The sequence below is a fragment of the Hippichthys cyanospilos genome, chromosome 9 (assembly GCF_059441005.1).
Source record: "Hippichthys cyanospilos isolate Australia breed blue-spotted pipefish chromosome 9, RoL_Hcya_1.0, whole genome shotgun sequence".
Taxonomy (NCBI): domain Eukaryota; kingdom Metazoa; phylum Chordata; class Actinopteri; order Syngnathiformes; family Syngnathidae; genus Hippichthys; species Hippichthys cyanospilos.
Genome location: NC_142377.1, coordinates 6,861,380 through 6,880,875, shown reverse-complemented (window position 1 = coordinate 6,880,875; position 19,496 = coordinate 6,861,380). Strand labels below are relative to the sequence as shown.

Here is a 19,496-nt window from a genome sequence, read left to right as displayed (position 1 = left end):
TGATTACATTCAAAGACTGTTTAGATTAATGCCATGCCAAATCAAGAGTTGAAAAGAATGCGTATAACTATAATTCAATTAATATTATCCATCCATCTATTTTCTAGAGCCGCTTATCCCCACAGGGGTCGCAGGCTTGCTGGCGCCTATCTCAGCAGGCTTCGGGCAGTAGGCAGGGGACACCTTGAACTGGTTGCCATTCAATCGCAGGGCACACAGAGACGAACAACCATTCACACACCAATCACTCCTATGGAAAATTTAATATGTCCAATTCACCTGCCATGCATGTTTTTTGGAGTGTGGGAGGAAGCCGGAGTGCCCATAGAGAACCCACGCAGGCTCGGGGAGAACATGCAAACTTCACACAGGAAGGCCGGAGCCAGGTGGATTTGAACCAGGACCTTTGAACTGTGAGGCGGTCGTGCTATTCACGACGCCACTGAGCCGCCCCAATTAATATTATATTTAACAAAAATGTTAAAATATATTTTTTATTGATTTAAAAAAACATTTCTGGATCTATTTAATAAAATAAAATGGCACTTTATTTTAATATATATATATATATATATATATATATATATATATATATATATATATATATATATATATATATATATATATATATATATATACAGACAAAGGAAGCAAATGAAAATCAACTTTTTTCTTAGTAGTATAATATATATATATATATATATATATATATATATATATATATATATATATATATATATATATATATATATATATATATATATATATATATATATATATAAAAGTTGATTTTCATTTGCTTCCTTTGTCTGTTCTGTTGGATCTTCAGTTCTTTTGAGTCTTATATATATATATATATATATATATATATATATATATATATATATATATATATATATATATATATATATATATAGTAAAATAAAGTGCTATTTTATTTTATTAAATAGATCCAGAAATGTTTTTTTAAATCAATAAAAAATATATTTTAACATTTTTGTTAAATATATTATTAATTGGGGCAGCTCAGTGTATATATATATATATATATATATATATATATATATATATATATATATATATATATATATATATATATATATATATATATATATATATATATATATATATATATATATATACAGAGAGAGAGAGAGAGAGAGAGAGAGAGAGAGATAGATATAGATATATTTTTTATAATTAATATAAACTGCACTAGAGTATAAGCCATCAGGTCAAACAAAGTTTTTTTTAAAACTCTTTATGTATTCTTTAATGTTTTTTTTTTAATAACTGCCTGCTTACAGCAACACCCTATTTTATTTTAGTGTACGGTGTAAATGCTATTTGATACGCTGTTTGTAACATAAAATTGTGTGCGCCTTGGCTCAATAAAGGTCAAGAATGAACAATCACGTTTACATTCTGTCAAGCGAGGGGGACACGGAGATGATCTGCCTCCCTCTCCGTCAGGACCAGGACGGCTCAGCCTTGAGAAACATCTCGGTCCTCCGCGCCGGCAGCGTAATTAACCTCTTGCGTTATTTGCGAATGGAGCTGGGAGCCAGATGGGACGCGTACCTGTCGATCCCCGATGGTGGCGGTTGCCCGCGGCCGCGGGGGCTGCGCAGAGCATCGTCAAGGCAACGAGATAGGCCACCCGCAAAGGCCAAGCTGACCTCCCCCACGGCTTCATCCTGCGAGAAGGGATGAGGTGCGAGGACTGCATGGAGGGGGCAAAGGGCATGTGCAAAGATTACAACCTGAAAATACAAAGCAAAACATCAAATCAATTTTTTTTATTTATTTATTTATTTTTTACGTAACAACAATGTGAAAAAGATAAGGTCAAAAGCGAAGATGGGAAGGGCAAAGAAGCGAGCGAGTGTCCAATCAGCTCTGCGTCCTTTACGATTAACGCTGGAAGGACTTCCAATTTCTGTTTGATCGTAGCCAATTACCGGCCGCGCCGACGTAATGAAAGGAAGGCTCACCATATACACTTGGGGTAACTTATGAGCACATTTCTATATATCACCGCACATATGGTTGTGCAGCGGAGCTCAATTAAAAAAAAAATGGCATTCGAAAAATAGGACTGACCCAACTTTGGGTCAACTTTAAAGTGAATAAATATAAAACAGTTGGTAAAAAAAAATAAATAAATAATAACCAAATTGGGACAAAAATGGACGAACACAATATTCTGGGGTTACTTTTCTACTGTTCTTAGAGTGTAATATAGGATGGTTAGATAAACACAATCTAAAACTGTTGGGTCAAAAAAAATCCCTAATTAGAGCAATAATTGACAGACTTAACTTTCTTATTTTAAAATAACCAACTTTAAAAAAATGGATTGGTTGCCTGTTTGACACAATTTGGGTTATTTTGGTTCTAGTTTTTCAGTGTGTATAACATGCAGGTTGAAAAAAAATATACTCCAAGACAGTTTGGTCAAAAATATGACCCAAATTGGGTCCAAAATTGATAGACCCAACATTTGGGGTAAAATGATGAAATCAAATAGTTGTGTTTCTCCTCATCTGACCCAATTTGGGTTATTTTAATACCCAAGCCTTTTTAGAGTGTGTCTCTTAGAAATTCTGCTTGTCTGGTAATGTTAGTGAGTCACCAGCCAATAAATTAGAACCCTGATTATAACATACTAGATTTCATTAGAGGTTAAATACGCTTTCCCTTGTCTTTGTTTGTGGAGCAATAACAAGGTCGTTCTTTACCTGAAGCATCCAGTTTACATTCAAGTTTATGTTTTTATAAGTGACCAAATACGGTAGCCCGTCCGAAAGTGGGCAGCGATATTTTTTTAATTACCTTTTTGCCTTTTTAATCAGTTTATTCCAGCGAGGAACCTCTCCAAGAACATTGTTCACTCTTGCGTCTTTTCCTACTCCAACCGAAGAAGTCCCTGGAATGAGTAAGCACAAAGACAGCAGGTCAGAAAGGTCCATGTGCCCTCGCTTCCTCGTAGCCTTCGATGGCCTTGTATGAAGGTACGCACACACACACGCACACACACACAAAGGGGGACAGATATGTGAAGGTCTGGATTCTGTCAGATCCATTGTTTACACTAGGTTCACCTACCCCCAGGCTCAATGTGATCCCCACTCTCAACATCATAAGACTTTCGCTATCATACACACCCACAAGGGCTTTTTCTATCGTAGTGGGGACATCTCATTGATGTCATGCATTTCCTAGTAGTCCCTAACCTTAACTGTTTTAGTGCCATGGATGAGAATTCTCACCTTTTAATTAGTAATAAATATAATTATTATCAAATACGTTATTTACAGAGGGTAGCTGACAGCCTTGACTAATGCTTACCTAATGACAAGTGAGCGCTGTAGTGATAACTGTGACCATTGGGTGGCAGTGTTTCTACACATATAACAATGATATGACCTACATGCAATTCAATATAAGGAATGGAAATCAATCTTTTATATGGCAGTAACCATATTCACATATACTGTACATCCCACACAATATTCTGTTGGCCTTGAAAAATGAGTGAAAATGTGAAATATACTGGCCCTTTAGAGGTTTCCTTTTCCAATAAGGCTTGGTACTGAAAGAGTTAACCATGATACCAGATTGCCTAGTCCTAATTCTATCCCTTACTCTAATAACAGCCTAAACTCAATTCAAAAATGTACTTTAAAAGCAAGTTAACCCTCAAAAACAAAAGAAACGAAAAAGAACATATGGAGACCACCAAAATGGTCCATACTAGTGCAAGAGGTCCCCAAAAAGACAGTAAATTCCAGAATTTGGTCTATGTATCAAAAACAAGGGTGTGCACAGACACTGGGGGGTGTACATAGTAGGGACAATTACATGAAGCTTTACAGCAAAAAAGGAAATCTTGACCCTAAATATGAGGATTGAACTTATGGGGTTCACTAAATTGGTCCCCATAAGTGGTCCGCATGAGACAGGAAAACCTGGAATATGGTCCCCGCCATGTGGAAAACCAAGGGCGCAGACACATATACACACACACACACACACATACTTTTTTCCCTCTTGTAATGGAGACTTCCAATTTAACCATCGCAACAGACTTCCTAATCCTAACTTCAACCAAAATCTACACAGGGGCGGGTAAGGGTTTCTATCGTAGTGGGGACATTCATTTGACTTAATGCATTTTCTGGCAACTAGTGTAATTGCAATAAAATAAGATTTTTTTTTTCTGGCAATTTGATGCACTTGTTTTTTTGTTTTGTTTTAGACTAAGTTGTAACCCATATAAACGTAAAAAAATAAACAGTTGTTGAAAGTTGAATGATGTCGTTATCTTTTGTTAATGTTCAAAAGGATATAGGTTTATGTATACTTATAATATTTTTAAAGATAATAATCTGATTTGTACTCAGTGCGTCGAGTGGGGGAGGGACTTGAAAAGGTTTTTTTTTTTTTTTTTAAATCCCTCGAGGACGGCTTGACACAATATACTTGAGAAGTACTGCTCTAACCGCAATCAAAATCCAATTCAAATACAGACCCTCATTAAGAGGTCATACCTTGTGGGGACCACCAAAATGCTCCTTACAATTACAAAAAACCTGTAATTTGGTCCACACCATGCAGAAAAACAAGTGCAGACACACGCACACAAACAGAGTATACTGGATATACACAAACATGGGTGATGATGGACGTGTGCTTGTCTAAATCTTTAATAAAACGGGCATACATGCTAAAAAAATGAACAAAACCAAAATAAAAGAAATAAAAAAACTGACTATTGATCATTGAGCAGGCCCCAAATCCACAGATGATAAAATTCTCTCCTCATTCATACACATTTGAGCACATACAGACCCCCTAATTTCGAGGTAAATTCACGCAGTGATTTCAAACAAATCTCCAGTACTCAGCAGGAACAACTGAGCCCAAATGCAAGTGAGCGGCGCCGTCTAAATGAGCATCCCTCTTAGAAGAGTGTGTCAACACACACCTCTCTTTACAAAAGCGACTAAGTCAGCAAACGGAATGAAAGACAACAGATTCGCATTAATAGCAAAATGTCTTCCCCTCTTCAAGCCTTCATTATTCATCACGCCTCGTTAAAATTCTGTTCAGCCTGCTGCTAACTTCGGTGGAATGTGTCAGTGTCAAGCAAACGGAAGCTGTTCATGTTGTGCCACTGACCCCTAGCGGTCATCAAGTGAAGTGCGGCAGAGATGGTGTTACTTTTAGAGATAGTGGTACACTGGTATATTATTATATTAATAGTGTTCATTATCAATTAATATATACAAATTATATATATATATATATATATATATATATATATATATATATATATATATATATATATATATATATATATATATATATATATATATATATATATATATATATATATATATATATATATATATATATACAACCCTAACCCTACATATATATACTTTTTACATTATTGACATTATTTCATCCAGTATTTTTACAATAATATAACGAGCGATATTATTAATTTGATATTAATCAAATGAGTTTTTTACTCATTATTTGATATTTTTTAATTTTATGAACACATAAACACAATACAAATTGGAAAAAAATCTAAATTAAAAGTAAAATATTTGTGTTATTATTGTTGTATTATCACTTCAATATGAGTAGCTTTGAAAAGAAAATACCTAAACAAAAAATGTTTGACTTAAAATAAAAATATAAACATTCTAAATGTATGTTGCACTAGTAAATATTCTTTTGATTATACATATCAAATATTCATCGAAAGTTAATTAAGTCCCTTTTGTTTTCTACTCCATTCTATTTCTAATACAGTTCTACTTTAAGCAATATTATTAGTATGATTAATATTAACGGAGGTTCATATTAGTTATCCAGTTAATGAGTAGAAAACAAAAAGGGATTAATAATTTGAGTTAATATGAAAATACAAGCATTAAAAATGTGTAAATAGTACATATATAAATTTATCTGATGCCAGATTTTTTATTTATAGGATTTTTTTTATTTACTTTAAATTTTATTTAAAGTAAATCAATTCCTTTTTGTTTTACAGTCTGTTCTATTTCTAGAATACAGTATTTAGATTCTAAGCAATAATATTAATATTACTCATAATGGCTGCCCCTGAATGTTCAAAATGTTCATGTTAACTGAGTGGAAAACAAAAAGAATGAATTAAGAAAAATTTTAGTATGAAAATATATACATTCTAAATGTGTAAGTAGTACTCATAAAAAACTCGTTTTGATTACACAAATCAAACATTTATTCCAAGTTAAGTCATTCGCTTATGTTTTCCATGTAAACCTACTTATAGTAAATGTGTAATTATTCAGTCTCTTGTATGATTCATATTTTGTCAATACCAAGCACGGTGACATGTAATTAATAATATTGCTTGCAATCTGTCACCTCATTTTAATTCACGGACGGACAGACGGACGGATGGATGGATGTATGCAGACAGATAGATGGATGGATGGATGGATGGATGGATGGATGGATGGATGGATAGATAGATAGATAGATAGATAGATAGATAGATAGATAGATAGATAGATAGATAGATAGATAGATAGATAGATAGATAGATAGATAGATAGATAGATAGATAGATAGATAGATAGATAGATAGATAGATAGATAGATAGATAGATAGATGAATAGAGACGTGGTATAATCTCAATCAAGACCTGTATCTGGTATAATTAAAATCAAGACCTGGTATAATTGAAATCCAGCGGCAGTCTGCGCAGTGCAACCCATTGGACAAACAAATCAAGAGATTTGGCTGAAGGTAACCAGAACAGATGTGTGTATGCGTGTGTGTGTGGAAAGTATTCCTGTAGAAACTATCAGGAAGCAGGAAAGAGGCAGAGCAGCGCTGAGTGAATACAAAGTGTGACGGTGTTTCAATACTATATTGATGCGTGACACGGGAGAGAGAGTGAGAGAGCGAGAGAGAGAGAGAGAGAGACAAGAGGGAGAAGGCGTAAAAGGTATGACAACATCGGCAGAGGCAAGGGAGAAAGCCTGTAAGGAAATGAGCCGATAATAACAAGTGTAAGACAAAACACACACACAGAAAATGAACGGCTTCTTTTCTATAACTCTGCTTTGACAAGAGGAGCTGTCACGTTTATTACGGGAAGCTGGAGCTTCGCCTCCACTTTGAAATGTGCACTATTTACATGTTTCTGCCTTCTGTATATTTCTTTGCGATTTGCATAGCGGGGTTTGTGTACATCTTGTACGAGGAGGCAAGATGCGCGTGTTTGCGTCGCTGAGTGATTAGGCATGCCGCACGAAAGTGGAGTAGCCCATTTCTTATTCTCTTTTTAAAGGCGGGGCAACGCCGTGCATTTTGATCAGCTATTGCTGCACTCATTAAAAGTGTGTAAAAGTGCTTCATGTGTGTGGCACGCGCGCATGTTCACATGAAATTGTGATGGGGGTTAATGATAAGGTTATGACATGTCCACAAATACACTACACGAGAATAAGTATACAGTTAATCATATAAAGAAGCAAAAAAAAAAAAACTCTTACTATAATAAATATATTATATAAAGATTAATGGCCAAATGAAGCTTCATGAAGCACTTGTGATCGTTTTAACTCCTCCAGATGGCTCTCTGGGTTCAAAGAAGCTGTTGAAAATTCTTTGAATTTCATTTCCACTACTCTAACCTTGATCTTTAAACCAAGAGCACCATCTAATGGAGTCAAAAAATACAAGTGCTTCAAGAAGCTTCCTTTTCCTATCACTATTTAAAACCATTTAGGGACAAATGTGTTAAAGGCATTTTCAAATGAAAGAAATGAAAAGAGACATTACCATGCTTCTTTCATAAATACATGTCAGGAGTGATGGCCAAAAGAAGCTTCATGAAGCACTGGTGATATATTTGATGCCTCTAGATGGCACTCTTGGTTCAAAGAGGCACTGAAAATGTCATACATTTCCAAAGTGCTCGCATTAATGTTTTAAATAAGAGCAAAATTGAGAGGACTCAAACAAATGCTTCATGAAGCTTCATTTCCCCATCACTACAAATGATAAACAAACCATATATTGTTGACTCCTCTGGATGACACAGTTGGTTCAAAGCGGTACTGGAAATGTAATAGATTTTCCATAGTGTGAGAATTAATATGTTAACCAATAGCAGCATCTAGAAGAGTCAAAAAAAAAAAAGTCCCAAGTGCTGTGTCTCCATCCTGTGTTTTTCCGTACAGTCATTACACGCGAGTGCCACGGGTTCTCATCGGCATGCAACGAGACAATCCCACCCCGGCCACAAACATATCTATGTGCCCTGCATCCCAACAGCATTTTCTGCTGCCACCCAAGTGAACACATTAGCAAAGTCCTCACATGCACATGAATTCCCCAAATTAAAACTTGCACGTGACGTCTCAGTGACCTATTGCGTCCCTTCGGAAAAGGTCTTGATCAAAAAGGAGGCGGCAATGCATAATGGAATCTAATTCTCGATTGGAGCCCCAAAAATGCCAGCAAGTAGTTCGTTTGAGCTCCACACGCGTGGAAGTAATAACTCAAGTTAATAATAAGAACGGGAGTCAAGTCAGTTGACCCGCGGTCTGATTCTCAAGCCGACAAAAAACGAGTGTATATGAGTGCAAAAAAGAGTGCCCCACCCCTCATCCTTTTAGCTGACAAAAAGCGAGTGTATATGAGTGTAAAACAAAGTGTATCCCCCCCCCCCCACCCTTTTTAGCTAGAAAGATATTGAAAATGAAGCTTGGTGAGGGCACAAAGTTCAAAGGACTGATGTGTTTGTGATCGTGCACATTTCAGTTTGGCCAGGTAGATACTGAGATAAAAATTTATAAGAAAAAAAAAGGATATTATTATGTTGGACAAATAAATCCATGCAAAGTGTCTGAAAAAAAATACATTAATCCTCATTCAAATTAGAAACATTTTTGACTTTATTTGAAAATCAAATGATTAATAAATAATAAATGAGTAGTAAATAAACCTATAAATTATAAATAAATAAATAAACAAGAACAATAAATATAAATGGATCGTGAACATTAACACCTATACCTGAAATATTCAAAAGTGAAAGGCATAAAAAAATTGTGCTGATTTTTTTTCTGAATCACATTAATCAATTATGTAATTTAGAAAAAAAGCAATTTAAAATGTTTAACTCCTGCACAGAATTTGACAATGAGCGTCACAGCACCCCCTGGTGTCATAGATTTGCAAATACACAGCGCAAAAGCAATTCCCATTTCCTTACCCGCGCCAACCTCACCCCTCCCCAAGAGATGCAGACGCCTTCTCCAAATCCACAAAGCACATGTAGACTGGATGGTCGAACTCGCATGTACCCTCAAGGATCCTGCTGAGGGGGTGTAGAGCTGGTCCATAGTTCCACAGCCGGGACGAAAACCACACTGCTCCTCCTGAATCTGAGGAATCCAGCACCCCTGAATAGACTTTACCGGGGAGGCTGAGGAGTGTGATCCCTCTCCAGTATAGTTGGAGCGCACCCTTCTTAAAAAGGAGGACCGCCCCAGTCGGTTCCGGATGTCCACGCCATGTTGCAGAGGCATGTCAGCCAGGATAGCCCTACAACATCCAGAGCCTTTAGGAGCTCCGGGTGGATCTCAACCACAAACTCGTTTTTGACCACCTCGGTGACTTCAGCCCCAGAGATGGGCGAGCCCACCTTGGAGTTTTTGTACTCTGCTTTCTTAGTGGAATTGAGGAGGTATTCAAAGTATTCCCTCCACCGGTTCGCGACATCCCGACTTGAGGTCAGCAGCGCCCCATCTCCATTGTACACAGTGTTAATGGTGCACTGCTTCCCCCTCCTGAGACGCCGAACGGTGGACCAGAATTTCCTCCAAGCAAAATTTGACCCTAAAATTAAGGATGCGTCTTATACACAGGTGCTTCCTATATCTTGGGAATTACGCTAAATAAATCGACTTACAACCTCCAAACAGAAGGCTCACAAGAGCGCATCCCCTTGGTAACCCGTCGAGTGAACTTGTCACGTTTCACGCGAGCTGGTCGCCGTTTAATAACCTCTCCACTCGGCTGAGGGCGGGACACGGATGTAGGCTTGCTGTTTATGATGTTTTATGGAAGGAAAACACACGGGCACTAACTGGCTAATAAACAGCAGCCGGCTGATAGCGGCGGTGCAACGGTAGCCCGCTCCCAGGTTTCCACTTTACACCTCGGTCGATTAAAGCTCAGGCAGCCGCCGTCGCTCCACATAGATCAGAACAAGCGCACGCGACAGGCGGCGCACGGGCCGGCGCCGTAAATCCTGCACCCTCTAATAAAGCAATAAAAGGCCTTTAAATGTCACTGTCCCTCTACGCGCCATGATGGATAGAAAGGTAGAACGCAAAGGAGACGGCGTGAGATGACTACACACGCCCACACGCGTACACTTTACAAAATTGATGCCGTCGCTGTGCTCGGACCATTTTCTACTTGCTCCCTGCTATGTGCTTTCAAGATGACAAAATACGGGACCATGTTGACATCATGTGGCCCAGGTGGGATTCCCAACAATGGGTTGAAAAGGCGGAGGATATCAGATTTTTCTTCTCATTATATTAATCGAGTATCCGACAAATGAGGATGAACATCTGATATAAGCCGGACATCTGGTTGTGCGAGTGCAGAATAAGTGCACGGTAAATAAGGGGTGTCCAACTCATTTTAGCACATGCAGGAAAATGGGCCGGACAGATAGATAGATAGATAGATAGATAGATAGATAGATAGATAGATAGATAGATAGATAGATAGATAGATAGATAGATAGATAGATAGATAGATAGATAGATAGATAGATAGATAGATAGATAGATAGATAGATAGATAGATAGATAGATAGATAGATAGATAGATAGATAGATAGATAGATAGATAGATAGATAGATAGATAGATAGATAGATAGATAGATAGGAGTAAAAAGTACCACAAGTGCTTCATGAAGCTTCATTTGGCCATTCGAGAAAAAGTAGAGATTTTGCAAAGAAACAAAGCCACAACCGGACTATATCAATCCCTCCTTGTTGCTAATGATGAGCTAGCACATAATGGTATCGATTGCCGTACGTGCCATGCCTGTCAAACCAAAGGCCAAAGGAAAAGAGAAAGATGAACGGAGTAAGGGGACGGGGCAGAGGTTGAGAGTGAGTGGTCACTTTGCTGGAATGTCAGAAAAGAGAGAGGGGTCAGAAAGATAAGAGTGTGACAAAACGACAAGAGCGAGAGAGGAAGCCGATCAATTGTTCATTTTACAAAGTCACTCAGACGTGTCAGTAGTGTGTCAATAAGTGAATTAATTTGTCTAGGGGTCTCCCGAGCATGACATCTTGTTCCCGCAGCTCCCCTGGGAGAATCCGGACCGCTCAATCACACGCGCACACACACAGGCGCCACGAATTACTATACATGGTTGGGGTTTCTTTTTCCCTCCCCAACACTTTACTGTACATGCCCCCCCCCCCAAAAAAAAAGAAAACGCCTATTATATATATATATATATATATATATATATATATATATATATATATATATATATATATATATATATATATATATATATATATATATATATATATATATATATAAAAAAAAATTTTTAAAACATCTTATTATGCACTAACGTATTTTCTGCACTATAAGGCGCACCTAAAATTCTTCGATTTTCTCAAAAACTGACAGTACGTCTTATGCAGCGCATGAACCATGAGTTTTTATGGGGGCCGAAAAATACGTAATTGCCAAGCAAATTCTTTCATTTTATCTATGCATTTCAGTTATGAATGTATGTTTTACAATTAAATTATCCATACACCCCTGTTTGAAATTTTGATGTGATATATATGCTCCAATTTTGAAGTGATGTACGTGGCGTGGATATAAACAGTCTTTTAATGTAATCAAGACGGATTTTTTTCCAATTCATCTGACGGTACTTTCCACAAATAATTTTAACTCTTAATTTCTGATTGAAAAGTTTGACTGAGTTCCCTTTAGCACAGCTCCATCCAGTGGATGCATAACACAACCCCAGCCACTACTGTAGCTTCTATTCTTTGCGCCTTATGGAGTGCACCTATATATGAAAACAGTTTCAAAATAGTTTATAAAACAACAAAATATATTTTAAGGTTTATGGTTGCAATTTGATTACAAAATATAAGTTTAATATTTAATTGAATTATAATTATACTCTTTTAAACTCTTCATTGGACTTGTCATTGATCCAAGCAGTCTTTTATTGTTATCAAGAGGTGTTTTTTTTCCCATTGTTTAGGTAGTAATTTAAACAAATAACCTTCATTCTTAATTTCTGATCGAAAAGTTATTGTCTGATTTTTTTCTTGACATTTCCTTTAGCGCAGCTCCATCTAGAGGATGCATAACACAACTCCAGCCGCTGTTATAGCTTCTACTCCATGTGCCTTATAATGCAGTGCACCCTACATATGAAAACAGTTTTAAAATAGACCAGTCATTAAATGCGGGCCTAATCCGGTGTGCCTTATAGTGCGGAATTTACGGTATACAAACCTCGACACAAACACACACACGCACATACATACGCATTGGATTTCACAAAAAAATGGATGGGGCATTACTCATAGCGTATTTAATTGTTGTTGCAATTTGTGGGAAAAAGTGCAAAATCAGCAGTGTTGATGAATGTGACATAAAGGCACACACGCACACACACATACACACACACACGCTTCACCAAACAGCTATCCTGAAGGGACGATTGCGCACACTGGTGACTGACATCAGTCGGCCACCTTGAGGGACCCTCCATCACTGGCTGCCTGCTGTTTTCATTACAAAGCCATCACCTCCAGCGCGCGCGCACACACACACACAGACGGGGAGCGCTCAGACACACCTTTACACAAACTCACTCTCTCCCTTGACAGATTTCCCCTCAGTCGTGACTACCTCTCTGTTGAAGATTTCTCTCACACATCCATCCAAATACAGCTCTCTCCTCAAGGCCCCGGGGTCCTTTCCTGGCCCTCCCTCTTGTCCCCCCTCCCCATCCATCCACCTTTCATGCTCTGCATCTCCCACACTTAACCTGTAGGTGATTTTTTTTTTTTCCCAAGAGCTTGAAAAATATAAATAAAAATAATGGCTCTGGTTATGAAGTGTGACAACAAAAGTCACCTAGGAATATTTTTTACATGATTATACCTCGCCGCACATATTGATCATTTTTCCTTTCTTTGGACAAAAAAAAGTCCCAAAATTGGCCAACCCATCCACCTTTCATTCATTTCAGCTATTTATAAAATATAAAATAAAAATGTACAAATAAAACGGCCTATAAAGGTGTCTCTCGCTTTCTCTCTCTCTCTCTCTCTCTCTCTCTCTCTCTCTCTCTCTCTCTCTCTCTCTCTCTCTGCACTCATCAACACACCAGCACCATCTCAAGGCAAACAAATGAACTGCATTCATATTGTCAACTGCTACAATTAATATGATTAATTTAAAGGGGAGAGTTTTTTTACGATTCTTTATATGATATGTTTGGATTATTATGCACTAATGTAATTCTAATATGCGTCTTTGATGCATTTTTAAATTGTAATTATATTCATTAAAAGCGTTTAGGAGCATTTTTGGGGGCTTGGAACGGATTAGGCTATTTACATGTAAACAGCACCACTACTTAAGAAAGACTCACGTTACGTATTTACTTCGTAAGGAATTCATTTCGTCAAGAGAAATACCTCTGTACTTGTTTTGGAACCACAATCTAGAAGGGTAGAGTGGAGCTGGGTCGATTTCTCATTGGAAAACGATTTTGCGAAGTAAAGTAGGGTAGATAAGTAGGGTAGATCCGCCTTTCGTAGGCCCGCATGGCAGCACTGTCGCCCACGGTTACGGACGCATCGGGCGGATGCCAGAGGGGAGCCAAGTGGGACGCGGCGTCACCCGGGCCGACGCGCACTTTAATACCTACGCCGGCAGATGCCAGCAAGGTGATAGATAGCGCGCCGTGGGAAGAGACGCCGCCTGTTCAATTACAATCATTACGATCACTTAGGGAAATTTGTCATGGTCAAAGTGAGTTGGAGCTGTGGAATGATTCACCTTGAGGCAGGTGAAAAGGACTTTATTCCACTTGTGCGAGGACAATTATCGAGTCCGCAGAGCTGCTCTGTGCTTGATAGTAAACTCTTTTTGGTCTTTTTTTTTTTTTTTTTTAAACACGTCCATGTGAATAGAAATCATTTTGAAGGGGTGGCTTTTTTTTGTCTTTGAAAAAAAGAGGTCAGGTAAATCTACGCTTAGCCTTCAAAAGTCTTCCCGAGCTGAAGAGACAATGGCAAAAGTGAGCCGTCCCAGTTCCAAAGTCGGACCGGGAGACGGAAACGTCGGAGGTATACACGCGGAAGCATCCAGATGATAACGATTCAAACGCAACACTTGAGGAAACGTCATTTTGGAATGACTTCTTGACCAAAATTGTTTTTTTATTCATTCTCCTCAAATACACAACCAGACATTGTGAGAGTGGTTATTGTTTCAAAGGATATACAGATATACAAATCGGAGTACTGTTCATACTAAACTTTGCAACTACTGTATCTCTGGGCGTATTTTATACAGCAATTCCAGAAAATCTGTTTTTATTTTGGTTCGTTTGTTTTGTCACAAATGACATTGAAACAACTAAATAAAAGCATGGGTGCCTAAAACATAATGAAGCAAAAAGATGCTTCATGTGCCAATCCGTTTGCTCTTAATTTGAAAAGAAAAAATGTCCTGCTCTTATCACAAATTTAAAAAGGATTTAGATATGCTGCTATTTGCAAATAAATTGTTATAACTTTCATGTACTCCTTCAAGTGCCTTCATGTCCCTTTTTCCCCTACTTTTTTCACCACTAGGTGATGCTCTTGGGTTAAACACAAACCCCATTGTCTCGTTGAACCAAGAGCGACATCTAGAGGAGTCAAAAAACATCACAAGTGCTTCTTGAAGCTTCATTTAGCCATCACTACTCAATCAATTTGTGTTAAATCTTTAGGAAATATTTACATTCCCTTTGGTGCAATTTTTATTGAACATATTTTCTTTAGCTATATTTAAAGGGTGTCAAGTAAAAACTATAAAAAAAACTTTACATTTTGTTCTATACAGCCTTACTACTCTTGAACCAAGCCTCATCAGCAATCACTTTACGCATGCACACCTGCACTTTACAAACCCTGCACAGTGCGGGAAAGTTGCTAATCACATAATATTTTGCACTATCATGCTCATAGGTATACAGTTTTTTCTACTCCATAATTTGCTCAGAAGGTTAGTCTATTTATGTATTAGTGGTCCATTATGACTGCCGTTATTGCTCTATTACTGTTTTTCTGTTTTTTGTTATATTGCCTATTTTATTGTTTGCTCGATTGTGGAATGCAGTCTGCTCGGGGAAGTGAACAGAATACGAATTTCCTTGTGTAGTATTCCTATGCAGATGACAATAAAACTCTTGAATCTTGAACCAAGATCGCCATCCAGTGGAGTCTTTAAATATCACAAGTGCATCATGAAGCTTCATTTGTCCATTGCTACTCAATACATATCTTGCAGAAATATTTACATTCATTTTGTTGCATTTTTTACTTAACATATTTTCCTTGGTTATATTTAAAGAACAGACATTAAAAAAAGACAATCTTTGCAATATGTTCTGTGCAATCCCACTACTCTTGCACAAAGTGCAATTTCAGAGGCGTCAAAAAATATCACAAGTGCATCACGAAGCTTCATTTGGCCCATCGCAGTGTCCCCATACTGACTCAACATTCTCTTGAAAGTGCTTGCGAGGAAGGAGCGCTACGGGACGCAGTCATGAACAAATGGTAGTCCTATCTCCAGCTTTCATGAAAGACCGCCTCAGTTCTTTTTCCTCCAAATTCTCAGGAAGTATCCATTCATCACGGTCACTCAGTGGTGTGTGTGTGTGTGTGTGTGTGTGTGTGTGTGTGTGTGTGTGTGTCTTTGGGTATCCAGGTGATGTCCAATTTTTCTCACACATTCTCATGTAGCCAGCGTTTGCTCTCTTGCAGTTAACACACACACACACACACACAGCATACATGTGGTGACATGCTGCTTGCAAAGCTTATTTTAGTCTCTCCAGCTCATTTCTCTCACCTCCGATCCCCTCACTGCAAATGCACACAACGCGCCGGTTTGCAGGCCGTCATCCTGAACAGCAGCGAATCTGGAGGCGCTTCCGACACGGAGCGCCAAAGGGCCCGAGAGGAGAGCAAGCTGTCTCCGTCCTGGCATATTGGAGGGAAACATGTCATTGGTTTTTCACTCTTTGTTTTGTTCGGCGCCCCATCTGGCGCCATCTCGGTGCAGGGGGAACATTTTGAAATAGCCGTGTCCAAAACTGTGGCCTGAGGGCCGGGTGCGGCACTTCATACATTTACAGCGGCCCGCGACGTATTTAAAAGACGACTTGCAACACCGTAAAAAATATTTCACTCCACTTTGATTTGTGAAAATGCTACAGTGGGGACCATTAGCTAACCGCTTTCAAAATTGTCATCTTGCTTTCATTCCGACTGGGGACCTTTGCTGTGGATCAGCCCGAAATCATGAAAAGAGAAAATGTTTGCTTTTGTTTTACATTATTGATGTTGATTTGTTGTTTGGCAAAGTTTAATTATTGAAAGACACATTTCATTCTAATATAAATGAAGATTTATTACAACAAATACCCAGGGATTCCCCGATTACATGATTGGAAATCCAGTTTGATCAGGTAAAGCTTCATGAAGCACTTGCATTTGTTTTTATTTTTTACTCCTACAGATAGTGCTTTTGTTTTAAAAATAAACACTAGTGCGGTGCAAAAGTATAAAATTTCCCCTGCCTTTTTGAGCCTAGTGCCATCTAGAGGAGTCAGAAAATATGATGAATGCGTTGTGAAGCTTCTTATGTCCATAATATCATTTTCTTCTGGTCAGTATCATGGGAAGAAAAGATTCAATTCTTACAATATTGTGTATGTACATATATATGTTTTTTTTTTTTTTTTTTTTTTAACATTATGCTTGTATCACCGAAAATTAAAAAAAAGTCCTTTTCCCCATCTTCCTGCATCGATACAGCTCAAATAGTCGCTTGCTATTGCGGCAAGGCTCGGTCGGTCCCTTGGAGTGAAAATTGAGTTTATCCATGACGAGTGCAAGAGCACAGATGGAAAAGTGTCAACAAAAGTGAGGGAGCCGTTCGCTGATAAGCAAGGAGTCCTCCTACAGGTGTGTGCACGCGCGTGCGTGTGACAGGCTCTGCGATCGTAATCTCCGCAGGATTAAGAGTTCTGCCTTGGCTTTAATGTGACTGTCGATGAGAATTAGCTCCCTGGACCGATCCTCTCCATCCTCTCCGCGTGCTTGAGACAATAGGTGGAATCATTACTCGCTTTCAATACAGTACAAATTACGGATACTAGCAGCAGGACAGCAGAGAGAATAAGGACGGGGGGGGGGGGGGGGGGGGGGCAATTAAAACGCGATTACCGCGCGCATTAACATGCATTGAAGAAAAGAGAGAGAGAGAGAGGGCGAGGGAGCACAAGATGAGTGCGTGCGTTTTCATCCAATAGAATGCGAGAGTTACAATTTGCAACACGCCTTCATTCTTTTCTCACGGCTTGGCTTTATCTCCATCCCCAACAACGCATCCCGAGCCGCTCTGCGGATCAGCATCCGCGCGTCACTCAATAAAGTGCTCGGAAGCGTGCAAATTTCTTTCAAGATGGGTGGCAAAAAAAATGCACAAAAACATGCAAGTCAAGATGACTGGTGCGCTTTTACGCACGGGAATTGCGCGATTTCTTTGTAATGTTCGCCGAGGCTGCACGTACATAAACGAACCATTCAGCGGGGAATTTCGTTAATCACACATTGATTTAAAAAATAAATAAATAAATAAACAAACTTACCCGGCTGTATTAAGTGGGTGGCATGACTGCAGGAAAAGTGGTGCGACTTCCTCACAATCCTTTCTTTGGCGTCCCCGGAAAACCCAAAGGCACCGAATGAGAGCAGCGGGCAGCCGAAGCCGGTTCGGACGGCGAGCGTGACTTCTCGGAACCGCGAGGCGCCCCAAAGGTGATCACCTCGCAAAGTCCCATCTCAACATCACATTGAGGAGAAAGTCACGGCCAAATAAGTGCGTTGAAGTGGAAATGAAAGCAGCAGCTGTGGGGATTTTTTTGGTGTGTTTGTTTTCCAAAGCAACTCTGTACAGAAGTTGAAGTGTCAGCTCGGTTGGAGGCGCCGGGAAGAGTGATGTCGGTCCAGTGGCGCAGTGGCGCTACTTGCGCTCCCTTCGCTGCACCCGGGCGTGCGGGGATCGATTGGTCATGAGAAGTGAGATGCGTGCTCCGTCCTTCCCATTCAGAGCACGTGCAACAGTGCCCGCCCAGTTCACCACAAAGTACACACCCCTACCCCCAACCCAGCCCCCTTTTTGCCTGCTGATGTCATGGGCTTTGCAATAAGCGCTGGTTACAAAGAGGACAGTTTGGTAACATAAATGTGGACGAAGGATGAGAATGCTCGATGCCTATTTTTCGGACTGTGAGAAGCGCCAGCAAAAACTGAAGAGAAAACGGATTTTTGTCATGGCTGTAACATCAGATATTTATGCAGAACTATGAAAGTCTTTTCGATTTTTATTTACAACTTTTCAAACTGCCTGGTTTTCAACATAACACGGACACAGTCGGATCATTAGAATATTGCACCAACACAACAGTAACGTGCTGATTGCATTTACCGGTGGCGAGACTAGCCAGATTGCCCCCTGGTGGCAAGTTAAAAAAAAACTGCAGATAAATCACATTGGACTTTAATACGCAGGGTTCAAAGCTTAAGAAAAAAGTAGCGACTTTTAGACCAACATTTACGGTAATTCTAAAATGGATCATTTAAGTTATTATCATGCATTGGTTTCTCAAAACTTTAATACCACAGACTTTTTTAATTTCTAATATTTTAGGCTATTTGAGCATTAAGGTTGCACTTAACACTATGTTCATTATCTGAGCAACTATGATGTAATTTTTAGTCAACAGCAAGTGGCAAAATGGCCGTCCCCTGAGATGGCTAAAAATGTGTTTTTCGCTGCTTAATTCATAGTCCATACATAAATTTTTCGGGAAAATTTCAAAAAAAAAAAATGGCACCAAAATGAATGTAAATATTTTTTAAAAATGAAAATGTTTTGAGAAGCGACGTAAAAACGAAGCATCATGAAGCGTGATGTTTTCTCACACCTTTAGCTGGCCCTCTTGGTTCAACGAGGCAGGGGAAATGTGATACCTTTCTTCTGCACGAGCATTTATCTGTAAACCAAGATCACCATTTGGAGAAGTAAAAAAAAAACAATATTACAAGTGCTTCA

At 38.8% G+C, this 19,496-nt stretch overlaps 1 protein-coding gene across 3 annotated transcripts in view; it reads right to left on the bottom strand.

Annotated features, from left to right (window-relative positions):
* tafa4b (TAFA chemokine like family member 4b) overlaps nucleotides 1-18,470 on the bottom strand; it is a 40,747-nt gene extending 22,277 nt beyond the window's left edge. Inside the window, exons 1-4 of one of the 3 annotated variants that reach the window (XM_088423620.1) lie at nucleotides 18,031-18,470; nucleotides 16,227-16,357; nucleotides 2,836-2,929; nucleotides 1,582-1,763 (exon numbers count right to left, since the gene is read on the bottom strand). In XM_088423620.1, the coding sequence (XP_088279746.1) occupies nucleotides 1,582-1,747 (166 nt within the window). In that variant the 5' untranslated portion in view covers nucleotides 1,748-1,763; nucleotides 2,836-2,929; nucleotides 16,227-16,357; nucleotides 18,031-18,470. The remainder of the gene's footprint in view (nucleotides 1-1,581; nucleotides 1,764-2,835; nucleotides 2,930-16,226; nucleotides 16,358-18,030) is intronic. The other 2 variants (XM_088423622.1, XM_088423621.1) reach the window with 2 other exon arrangements.
* Between the last annotated feature and the right edge of the window lie 1,026 nt (nucleotides 18,471-19,496).